This window comes from Echinops telfairi, unplaced genomic scaffold, assembly GCF_000313985.2.
Source record: "Echinops telfairi isolate 266 unplaced genomic scaffold, ASM31398v2 ScPeMD7_29;HRSCAF=101, whole genome shotgun sequence".
Taxonomy (NCBI): domain Eukaryota; kingdom Metazoa; phylum Chordata; class Mammalia; order Afrosoricida; family Tenrecidae; genus Echinops; species Echinops telfairi.
In genome coordinates, this window is record NW_022103926.1 from 639,920 (window position 1) to 652,426 (window position 12,507).

The 12,507-nt window shown below is 51.2% G+C and overlaps 1 protein-coding gene across 1 annotated transcript in view; it reads left to right on the plus strand.

Moving 5' to 3' along the window:
• MYO18B (myosin XVIIIB) overlaps positions 1-12,507 on the plus strand; it is a 307,510-nt gene that overhangs the window by 225,637 nt on the left and 69,366 nt on the right. Inside the window, exons 38-39 of the mRNA XM_045289537.1 lie at positions 1,054-1,191; positions 2,521-2,706. Coding sequence (XP_045145472.1) covers positions 1,054-1,191; positions 2,521-2,706 — 324 coding nt within the window. The remainder of the gene's footprint in view (positions 1-1,053; positions 1,192-2,520; positions 2,707-12,507) is intronic.

Consider the following 12,507-nt stretch of genomic DNA (forward strand, 5'->3'; position numbering starts at 1 on the left):
ACACACACACACACACACACACACACACACACACACACACACACACACACACACACGGCCCTGCCTGTTCAGCAGCCAAAGAAACCCTGGTGTGATAGGACCCATCAGCCACTCAGTGCAGGGCTTTCTCCCTCTGAGGACACAGATACAGGAGCAGGGTCCCTGAGATTTGGTCCTTCATGAGATCTGTCTTTCCTGTCCTAGTACTTTTGCACATCCCCTCGTTATCTAGAGGTTTGCTATTATCTGTGACATTCTCAATGCACTTGGCAATCCACTGCATGTGACTGACAGAGAGGCCAAGTCTCCAGCAACTGCTCTGAGTCACAGCAGTTACAGCCCCAAACGGTCGCAGCAGGTGTCCCATATATTGAGTGCTTATTCTTAGTCCGTGCCAAGGGTCCCTGGTGGCACATCAGTTAAGGCACTGGGCTGCTCACTAAATGGTTGGAGGCTCAAACCCACAGAGTGGCCTGAGGGAGGAAGACCTGGGAATCTTCTGGGCCAGTTGGTATGGGTCATCGCTGCCTTGATGGAATGGAACAATAACAGTCTATGCAATACACTCATCACATGGAATCCTCCAAGTGACGGAAAAGCACTTGAGGCTCGGGGAGGAAAGCTGACCCGTGCACCTTCATTGAGGCAGGAAGTGCTGGAGCTCATTTGTGCACCCTGCTTTGTGTGTTCGGTCCCCAAACCGACCCCTGGCTGCGGATGCTGCCATTTCTGATTGCCCAGTGGCTGTGCTCCTGCACTGTGGGAAGGAGGCAGGAGCAGATATGATTGGAAGGCCAGCCGTGCAGGCTGAAGGCACAAGAAGTATCTCTTCCCAGCAGCAGAGGCCTCCTAGGGGCAGGAGCTGCTGTGATGGCCCAGGAAGTGTCCTCCGCTGAGGACCAAGCAGCACTGGCTTGTGTAGACATCCAACAGGCAACGCCTGAGCAGAGAATGAGGTGGTGGCCACGGGCCCAGAGCTGGTCCTGCAAGGGTCTGTGTTCTGGGATCCTAAGCCAACAGGTGGTCAGTGAACCTCTTGGGTTTGCTCCCCAGTTGCAGGTGGCCCAGATGCACATCCAGCACCTGGAGCAATCCACTGTGGACAGAGCCATTGTCAGCCGGCAGGAGGCAGTCATTTGTGACCTGGAAAACAAGACAGAGTTCCAGAAAGTGCAGATCAAGCGATTCGAGGTACTTACTGATGTGCATGAGGAGCCGTGGGGGGCCATGTTGAAGCACTTGGCTGCTAGTCTAAAGGTTGGGTGATCAAGCCCACCTGGCTGTAGATACGAGCTGAAGGAAGAGCTCTCCTAAAGATGGTGGCCTCGGAGGCCCATCTGTCACATGAGGTTGCTCTGATTTGCAGTTCACTCAACAGCAACTAAACAATAACACTGCTCAGAGGAGTGGAGGGGAGGGGTATTGAATAAGCTCTATTTTCCTTCCACGATCTATCTCTCTAGTCCTATGTTCATATCTGGACATACTTTATCCATTTCCCATCTGAGTGCCCTCCCTTCTCCTCTCCGTTCTTCCATCTCTCCCTCCCTCCTTTCTTCAGTCACCGCCCACCCACAATTCAACTATCCATCCACCTGTCCACTTCTTTCTGTCCATCCCTATTTACTCATGTGCTCGTGTAATGGTTTCTGTTTGGGATGCAATCCACAAGGTCAGCAGTTGGAACACTAGCAACTACAAAGAAGAAAGAGGAGGCCTTCTATTCCTGTTAAGAGTTACAATCTCAGAAACCCACGGGGGATGCTACCCTGTCCTATAGGGTCATTTTGAGTCAACATCAACTTGATAGCAGTGAGTTTGATTTTGGATCCATCGTGAAGGAACCTTGGGGGCAGAGTGTATTGATATTTGGGCTGCCAACCTCAAAGTTGGCTGTTCAAACCCATCAGCTGCTCCAAGCAAGAGGGATGAGGCTGCCTGCTCCTATATTTATTTACAGCCCCAGAAACCCCATGGGGCAGTTCTCCTCTGTCCTATAGGGTTGCTAGGAGCCAGGATTGAACTCACCAGCATAGGGGTTCATTATGACTTTTAAAGTTGGGAGGAAGGTCTCTAGGTGGCACACATGGCTGGTAGTCAACCACTAACCTCAAGTGGTGTTTAAAGTCCACTTAGGGTGTCACGGAAGAAAAGCTTATACTACCACAAAAAGAACAGCCTTGAAAGCCCCATAGAGCCGCCCTACACATAGGGTCACCATGGGGCAAACTCAACTCAAGGACAACAGGGTTGTTGTTTGATTTGGCTACTGCAATAGAATTAGATTACGAGGCTTCTCTTCCTCCGTGCTGAGCCGGCCCAGCCTCTCTTTCTAGAGCTATTCCAGCAGACAACCACAACTCAGAAGGGCCAACAGGAATTTCCGTGTGTGGCAAGAATTTTGGTCTCTGTATCACCAGTGTGGTTGGCTACGATTCCCATATGCAATCCCAAGGGTCTCTCCATTGGAGCCTCAGGTTCCAAGCTGGGCACGTGTCCCCTGCCTCGTCTGCCCCCCAGGTCCTGGTGATCCGGCTGCGTGACAGCTTAATGAAGATGGGTGAGGAGCTGGCATGGGCAGCAGCCTCCGAGTCCCGGCAGCGGGAGAGTAGCCAGTACTACCAGCGGCGCCTGGAGGAGCTGAAGGCGGACATGGAGGAGCTGGCACAACGAGAGGTGGAGGCAAGCCGGCGCTGCTTGAAGCTGGTGAGTCTGACGGTCTGACCTTCATGCTGGCTCACGCTCTGGGGCGAGGGGGACCCCCTCCCTTCCTCGACCGTGGAAGTCTTCGGGTGAAAAGGCTTTGGGAAGAGGTTGCAATGAAGGATAAGCCAGAGAAACCCTGTTGTAAAGTGAGCTAAGCTCTGGACCTCCCGGGGAAAGGTCAGCAGTTTGAACCCACTAAGGGCTCCATGAGAGCAAAGGAATGTTGGCTGTTCCCACAAAGACCTGTGGAAGGCCTTGGGCACTGTGTGGGGCATTCGACTCTGTCTTGGCGAGTGGCTGAGTTGGAATGGCCTGCATGCAGTGGACAGGAGGAGAAGCCTAATGAGAAGGGCTGTGATGCTGACCCATCATTAGCTGGCACCCCACCAGTGGACCAATGGCCTTCCCACTGCCCACAAGCACATTTATGTCCCTGGCCCCAGGTTTCCTTTCCTGTCCTGCCCCCACATTCCACTCGCAGGAAGAGAGGCAGGGTCAGCATTTTATTGAGGGTCTCCCTTATACCAGGTCTTACCAGGCATCATCTCCTATTACCCTCACAACTACCCTACAGTCAGGTTTGTTAGCTCCGTGTTACAGATGTGGAAACTGAGGCTTCGTGAAAGATAAGTTGTCAAAGGGAATATCTACTCAGCATCAGAGATATTTGGGGAGCATAAAGAGTATAAAGTGTTGACAATCAGCAACAGCCCTGAGATGGAGGTTGGACATGCCTCCACCCACCACTTTTCTTCAACAGTTCTGGTACCAACTGCCCCTCCCCTGGTACTCTACTTCTCTGCTAAGTTTAAAAATCAGTTGTAACAGGTTCACGGAACTCAGGAAACCATCCTCATGCTGATGGAGTTTATTAATGGAGTAAATAAGGGACTATTCAGGATCAAAATGCTCAGGATACAATTCTTCTGGTCAGGAGCAACTTCCCTTAGCCGTGCACACAGGCATCTGTCTCTCTAGCTTCTACCTCACAAGGGCTCCTTGGCCTCTGCCTTGCTTGGGTATGTGTTGCAAATCTGCTTTAGTGCTGCCGATAAATGCCCATAGGGCACACCACTCTGCTACAAGCTTCATCACACAAGTGATTGACTCTACGTTTATGGCTTGCTACCCCTTGGTCCTCAGATTAAAAGCCCGGAGCCTTTGAGTCTCTTGCCCAGAGGCACTCAGCTGTGCTCCTTCTGTGGGCACGGAAACCCAGTGCTGTACTTGGGCCCTTGGTTCTGCTGCTCCCTCTTTCCCGATGTTACAGCCCTTGGTTCCCTGGATTGAAAAGGTTCAGCATGGGGATCTCAGGGGCCAAAGGATGCGCTCCGCTTGCAGCTCTCTTTTTCCTCAGTGGCTGTGGGATGTCTCCCCCACTCCCAGTTCCTGCTTATAAGATGGCTCATTTGAAACCCAGCAGGAGAGCAAAAGCAACCGGTCCCCACAGCAGACTCCCCACCAAGTCATTTCAAAGGCTATGCTTAGAAGAGCTGTCCTTCACTGGGCCAACAAGAAAACACAGCCAATGCTCACAACTCACTTTGCTTCAGGCTCTGGCTTGAATTGTTCTCACTTAAATGCTCCCCCCAGGCCATGATGTAAGCACTCACCCTACCTTCCTTTTACAAATGGGGAAACTGAGGCAGGCAGCTATCAGCTCTCTGGACTGGCACTCAGGATGGTCCATTTCTTTGCTGAAGAATCACGCTAGAAAGAACTCAGATCTAGGTCTTCTCAGAGCTGTGATCTTTTCTGTTAGCCACTGAGCAATGCTTTGCCTGGGCAGAGCAGGATTAAACATGGCTTCTGCCCCAGGGATGATTTCCCCATCAGACAGGGAATGTTTTTGAGAACAGGTACCTTTGGGATCACAGAGCACCAGGGAGAAAGGCCTGGCCACCTTATCCTCATAAGCCCTGGCAAGCCCAAGACTCCAGATCTGAGATTCTGTGACCTGTGCCCCTGCCCCTGCAGCCCCTTGTCCACTGCCACAGAGCCCTTGTTGGGAAAGTTCACAGCTTCTGTGCGTCAGCCATCCTCCTCCCATATGCTACAGCTCAAAGCGGCCCTGTAGGACAAAAAGGAAACTGTGCCCTGGGGTTTTAAAGCTGTCCATCTTTACAGAAAGACAGCCTCTTCTTTCCACTGTAGAGGGGCTGGTGGTCGAACCGCTGACCTGTTGCTTAATAGACCAGCACTTTATCCACTGCACCACCAGGTCCCTTTTGGTAAAGATCGGAAAAACCACTGCCACCAAGTCCGTTCTGACTCATAGCGACTCTAGAGGGCAGAGTTGACCTCCTCCTGGGGTTTCTAGGGCTAGAATCGTTAGGAGAGCTGACTGCCAGATCGTTCGCCTGAGGAAGGGCTGGAGGGTTCAAACCCAGGACCTTTCAGTTTGCAGTCAAGTGCTTGAACCACTGCATCACCAGAATTTCCCTCTACCCCCCAAACCACAAACTGTTGCCATGGAACCAATCCTGACACCTAGCCGCCCTCTAGAGGGTTTCAGAAACTAAATCTTTATGAAAGCAGAGGGCTTCAACTTTCTCCTGGTGGGTTTGAACTGCCCACCTTGTGGTTAGCAGGCCAATGCTTAACCCATAGCACCACTGGGCTCCTTTCCCTGAGGTCTGTAAACCCATCACTCTCCTTACCACCACTACCACCAGCTTGCCCTCCTGAGGCACATATATCCCTGGAGCTGCTGCCTCCCTCTGGCTGGGTCACCCTGTCCACTTTAGTTTGGGTGGCTGTGAAGGGAACCAGGCAGAGACTGAGGCTCTCAGACCAAGTGCAGACCCCCTCACTGGCAGCTTTTTGATCCCCAGAGTCCCAGGAGAGAGGCAGGCTCTTTCCTCCAATTGACAGGGTCGCCCTGCCCCTGAGGCAGTGAGTCCCCCTCCATCCTGCCCTGACTTCCAGTGAGAGTCAGCCCGGCTTCTCTCCTCCTCTGATGGTGCCTTTAACTGGCCAGGCACCAGGCCTCCCAGCCAGATCAAGCATCAGTCTTCAGCTCCTTTTCCTTGCTCCCCGTTCTCTGCCTCCACCCCACCCTCTGACTTTCTCCACTTTCCTCCTACTCTTCCTCCCCATCCCCAGGCCTAGATTGGAACCTTCAAAGATCCCCAAAACCCCAAAAGGTGACCGTTTAACCCCATCTGGACATCACAGTGAGAGTGACACAGAATCACAGCACAGCACTGGCATGTGCATTTCGAGTTGGGTGTGCATCTCTCTCTGTGTTCTGATTGTATAGTCTGGATGCCTGTCTCTGAGCTTAACGCCTCTCTCTCTGAGCGATGTTGGTGTTTTTGGGGCTAAGAGGGCTGGGAAGAGGGCACAGGCCCCGGTTTATAGACGAGGACAAGGAGGTGCAGATATGCATGAAGAGGCCCTGCCCAGGCCTGCGGAGTTGAAGAGTGGCAGAGCTGAGATAAATGGCACAATGGGTTGGTGTTGGGTTACTCACCAAAAGGTCCATGGTTCAAACCTACCAGCCACTCCACAGGATCCAGATGAGGCTGTTCTGCTTCTGTACGGATTCAGTCTCAGAAACCCACAGGGGCTGTTCTGCTGTGTCCTACAGGGTTGCTATGAGTCGGCAAGGACTTGACGGTAGTGGGTCGCGTTGGATTAGATCAGGTATGTCCATCTCGAAAGTTATCCCAGTTATGCCACGCTGCCCAGTTCCGTTCCGCTAGTACATTGGATAAATGACTTTCCTGGGAGAGACCCAGACACGTGACTAGAAGTGAGGTAGATGTTGATGGATCTCTACCCCTCGCTTCGCTCTGGCTGTCCTCAGCCTGGAGCATCTGTCACCGCCAGTGTTGGTTTAAAGGGCGGTGAGTTGTCTTGCGCAAATGATTTACATCCCAGCCAGCTCCTGGGCACATCTAGACTGGCTTCAATTACCCCACCAATGGCCTGTCTCTTTCTTGGGGGAAAAAATAGAAAGAAAAGAAAAATGAGCTTTTGCCATTAATTTTAGCAAATGTACTATTCCTGGCAACTCCTAGAGCCATTATGGAGAAAGGAATATTCTGTCCTAAATCATCCAAGCCCCTTTGTCACCGGGTGACAGGACAGCTCACTGGCTGATTTAGAGCCTGTTGGTTTTTACCAGTTAAGCTCAGAGGAAGCCACCGGGACGCAGTATCCATGAAGTGTCCATGAGGAAGAGCAACTGTAGACAAAAGAAGGTCATTGGGTGATGGCCTTTGATGCCTTGGTGGCTGGTGCTGATGTTGCCTTATTATTTGTATGCTCCTCAGGAGAGTGAGCTGAGCACTGGGCTGCTAAGTTCAAGGTCTGTAGAAATCCTATAGACCAGCTCTACTCTATCCAGCAGGGTTACTGCGAGTCAGAATGACCCGATGGCAGTGGGGGTTTGCTATGTGCCGGTGACACGTGGATCCTTCACCAGGGTTCTCCCATTTAAGCCTCACCTGTTGAGGTTGGTCCAAAGGGCTTTAGGTCAGATGCCCCTTCCGAGACTGCACCTTTGTGTTTGTTTTGGATCATCTTAATCTGGTCACATGATCAACGATGAAGACGTTGAAGTGGTCAAGGAATTCATGCCACATGGATCAGCAGTCAGTACCTGTGGAAGAAGTGTTCAAGAAATCAAAGGACACATTACTTTGAGCAAATCCGCAGCAAACGATCTCTGTTAAGGGCTACAACAGCCACACGGGGAGATGGCACTTGGAGGGAAAGGTAGGCCCTGTTCTTCAGTAGCTCCATGCATACAAAGGCTGGAGCAGGAAACAGAGGACAAGAAGGATGGAGGCCTTTGAATTGCAGGGAGGATGTTGACTGCGGAATGTTCCATGGACAGCCAGCAGAAGGAACCAATCGATCTTGGGCAAAGTCCAGCCAGAATGCTCCTTGGAAGCCAGGATGGCAAGGCTTCAGCTCAAGTACTTTGGGCATGTGATCAGGAGGGGCCGGTCCCTTCAGAAGGACATATTGCATGGCAGCAAATAAAGAGGAAGACCCTCAAGGAGGTGGATTGACCCGGTGGCTGCCACAATGGTCTCGGAGATAGCAGTGCTGATGTGCATGGTGCTGGATGGGACAAAACGCCCTTCTGCTGTACATAGGCTATTGAGGTGCCATGATAGCAACCCTCTGTACATCAGAGCTAAATAGTCCCCAGTCCTGTGCATTCTCAAGATTGTTACGTTTGGAGCCCATTGTCGCAGCCTCTGTGTCAATCTCTCCTGTCTACCGTCTTCCTCTTTCTCGATGCCCCTCTGCTTTACCAAGCATGGTGTCCTTTTTCAGAACTGTCTTTCCGGATCCCATGTCCAGCGTTTGTGTGAGTCAGCCAATTGGACAGCAACTTTATAACAACACCTGGACCAGACTCCCATCCTTTCCTTCCCTCTTGCTCCTCCCTGAGAAGATGTTTCCAGAAGGATCACATCCGATTGCTTTGCATTTCTCCTCCAAAACCTTCCATAGCTTCCCATTGCCTAAGTCCAAACTTCTTCCCATGAAAGGCAAGACCCTTGGAAACCTAGTCCCAGCAGATGTTCTAGTCCGTAGGTTCCCAAACTTATTCGGGCTACTGCCCAATTTTTGGTGTGTGTGTGTGGAGGTGGTCCAAACCCACCAGCTGCTCTGAGACAGAAAGACCTGCTTCTGGGAAGTTCGACAGCCTCTTGGGAAAGCTTAAGGAATGGTACCACTTGGTTCAATATGGGATAGCATCGACTAGACGGCAGTGCACTTGGCTGCTTGGTTTGGAGTGCTGAGGTAATGATACACCCTATAATACACACCGCTTAATAGAAGATGAAACGGAGGCTCAGCGAGGTGACATAATGTGGTCAGGTTCACAGAGACAGCGGGGCAGGGTGGGAGTAGTGTCCCATGTATCAGGAATGAGAGTCAAGGATGGAAATTGGATGGCGTGCTGGTCTACACGCGTGGAAGGAGGAAAGGCAGTCACGGTGGCAGGCAGATCCATCCCCAACCTCTCTGAGAGCCTGCGAGGCCTTCGCAGCTGCAGATCTTTCTAAGCGGGATGAAAGACCTCACTACAGACTGTGTCCTTTTAATAATGTTTTAATAAAACATGGGGACGTGGCGATGGGGGTGAGTGCCTCACGGAGTCAGGCTTGTCAGCCACCTAGGCAAAGTCATGAATTGTTAATAGACAACCACTTATGCCTCGACTTCTGTTAAAGCCAGCATCAATTATATATGGCCCGTGAATTATTTAGTTGGCGTAACTTGGGGGTCAACTCTCTAGCTGCAGGAGAGAAAGATCCAAGGCACGTTTGAGGGAGAGCTGTGAGGGGTCCATGCACCCTGCATGCTGGTGAGTTTCCTGGCCAGCCCAAGAGAAAGCCTTTCTTAGCTGTGGCTGAGAGAATGGAGGCACTCTGTCAGATGAAGAGCTTGGGTCAGCCAGCAGGTAAATGTTTACCAGCCAGCTCCATAGACTCCTGTTTCAATTGTGTTTGCCGATTATCCTGGTATAAATGTTCTTGCCGGGGCTCATTTCCAGCTAGTGACAGGACGCCACTGAAACTCCACTGGGAAGTGATGGCCAGTGGCCAGACCCCTAAGGGCCCAGTAGATACTGACCCATGGCAACCCCAGGTGTTTGTTACAAAGTAGAAATGAGCACCGGGAGAGGTCTTCCAGCCATCATCTTTACATGGTAGTGCTGGTTGGGTTTGAACCACCAACCTTTTGGGTTGTCACCAAGTGTTGGTCTGCCACAGTGGCACACCATTAGATAGCACGTCTTCCAGACCGACACAATGGACATTAAACTCAAAAGCATAAGCAATAGCAACATAACTAGGAAGGGCTGCATTCATTGTTGAGTTTCAAAGAGTCATTGTGCTCAAAAGTTGGCACACAAGACTCCCCCAAGTTCAACAGTAGCTCATGGGTGCCACAGTAAGCCTGTTCTGGCACACCAACACAACAGCTTGGCTTCTCCTTAGGGTGGGGTCCCCATACCTGAGTTCTGAGGCTATGGGGAAGAGAAAGGGGCATGACGTTCTATGTCACCAAAGCTCTGGAATAAAACCTGACTTCTCCCTAGCTGTGCTCCTTTGATCCGGTTTCTTTCCCCACCAGAACTGGGACCTCGTGAGAGCATTTCTTTATCTGCTGGGACAAGGAGGATCAGAGACACCCTGGGGGTGCAGAAGGCTGAGTGCTTGGCTGGCAGGTTTGGACCCACCCAGCAGCTCTATGTCTACATTCTACTCTGTCTCATGGGGGTGTCCGTGAGTCAGCATCAGCTTGACAGTCTCTTTTGTCAACAAAATGGGTGTAATCACAAGTAGGAGGAGTGACGAAAACCAGTCGTTCAGACCACGCCTGTCTCCTAATTGTCCTTGATAGCCAGGCAGTTCCTCCATCTTCACTCTGGCTCCTTTCTGGCTTCTCCGAGGTTGTCCATATCTGGCCAGAGCCCTGGGAAGCCCGATGCTAGTTTGTGTTTGGTTTGGCTTGCATTTGAGTTGGTTTGCTTGTTTCTGGGTTTAAGGGTCCTCTGTGTAGTCCAAAGGGCTACTACAGTCAGCTGCTGGCCAAAGGGTTGGAGGCTCCAGTCCACCCAGGGGCATCCCAGTGGGAGAAAAGCTCGGTGATCCAGTTCCCTCAGCCACGGAAAAGCAGTCACTAGAAAGCTGTTGGGAGCACGGTTCCACATCAGCACACAAGAGGTGACCACAAGTCAGAATTCCCTCCATGGCTACTGTGTGTGTGTGTGTGTGTGTGTTACAGGGCGGGGTTGGCTTCCTAAAGCCCCCTCTTTCCACACTCCAGGCCAGAAGGTAGCCCTCCCCATACCCCATCCCAGTGGCCCCCTCTCAGCTCAGAGTGAAAGGATCAAGGAAAACCCTTCTGGTGCTTCCTTCCTGCAAATGGCTCCACTCTGAAGTTTTCTGGGCAGGACAGAATTATTGAAGACATCCCATATGGAGGACATTTGGGGCCAGGAGCCATGTGTGGTATAAATAATGCCTTTTATGGCTCTCCCAACCAGAAGCCCCGTATGATTACTAGCCCAGCTGCACTCCCCACCCCTGAGGGTCTCCCATATTCTCCCGAGAGCTGACCCAGGAAACCATGGTCTCATGCTCCTCCTTCCGGATCCCATGGCTTTGTATTGGTTTCCGTTTCCAGGCTCCCTGGGTTCCTGGTGGTCTCTCCCTCTGGGTCCCATGAGTTCCTGTTCGTCCTTCCTTCTGGGCCCCATAGGTTTCTGTTGCTCTCTCCTTTGGGACTTCTTGATCTCCTGTGGTTTCTCCTTCTGGGCACCAGGATCTATGGACTCTTTTTCTGTGCTCCGTGCTTTCTCCTTCTGAGCACCATGATTTCCTGTTGGTCTCTCCTCCGGGGCTCCTCGCTCTCCTGCTGGTGTCCCCTTCCAGGGTCCATGATTTCCTCTAGGTCTCTCCTTCCAGGCCTCATGGCTTCCCCTGCTGGTCTCTCCTTCTGGGATCCAGGATCTGTTGGTCTCTTTACAGTGGTGAGTTTCTGCTTGCTTGTTTGTTTTTCACAAATGCAACTTGATCCTAAAAGACCCTTCTGCAGCTGGAGTCCCTAGCCATACACACTTCTTCCAAGCTGCTTATACCTCAAACAGAGAATGTGCTTGTCTCGATTCAAGAGGGCTGATTGTCTAATGAAATGACTTTACTTTCTCTCCGCCAGCCTCTGAGATGAGCTATCTTGATAATAAAATCTATTACTGGAAGACAGCTCAGAAATAATTGGGCGTATGACTTCCCCCCCCCCCCCACAGTTTCAGCATTGGAAACGGGCTCTGCCAGCAATCAATCAGACTTTAAACATCACTCCTTATTACAAACTGGGCGCAGGTACTAAGCTTGTCCCAGGAGACCTCATCCATTCAAGTTTTGTCACTTTGCAATGGGCTGGGAAATTAGCGCAATTTCACTCTGCAAAGTTAATTATTTAAGAAAAGAAAGGGAGGGAGGGATTGATCGAATGGCCCAGGTGTACATTTAAGTGATTCAAAGGAACCCCATTCACATCGTTGAGATGAGATTATGCTCCAGTTAATTACCTGCTAGGGAGGCTCCCAGGAGCCTTCTCTTCTTCACAAGGGAAAACATGACCCTCATGGCCACGCTGCATCTTCAGAAGATAGTGGCCCACAAGAGAATCGGGGGGACCCAAATGTCATGGCTTGCCAGTGCAGCTGTAGCAAGTCGCATCACAAGTGATAGTTTTAAAGAACGGGTATGTGTTGTCTCTCAGTTTGGGAGGTTAGAAGTTCAAATCAAGGTATGGTCCTAGGCCCTAGGGTCTAGGGGAAGGGGCTTCCTTTTTGGTAACCCCTGGGGGTTCCTTGGCATTTCTTGGTGTCTGTCTTCTCTTGGAAGCCTCCAGATCTAGTCTGTACTTTTGATAAGCTCCTGAGGAGCCCTGGTGGTATAGTAGTTACACGTTGGGCAGCTAACCCCAAGGTCAGCAGTTTGAAATCACCAGCTGCTTTAAGGGAGAAGCAAAATGTGTTACCTTATTTCTGGGGATATGGTTTCAAAAAGCCTTTGCTTCTCACCTTTGAGAAGTAGCAAGGACTGCTCTGCTCTGCCTGTGTGAGTTAGGTGATCAGCTGCTATCTACAAGGTTGGCAGTTCAAATCCACCATGGTACTCCCAGTGAAAGATAAGGCTGTCTGTTTATATAAAGACTTAAAGTCCTCTCTTTCCTGCTGCTCCTGGCTTCCACTTGGCCATGCTGTGCGCTCGTTCTCTCTCTCTCTCTCTCTCTCTCTCTCTCTCTCTCTCT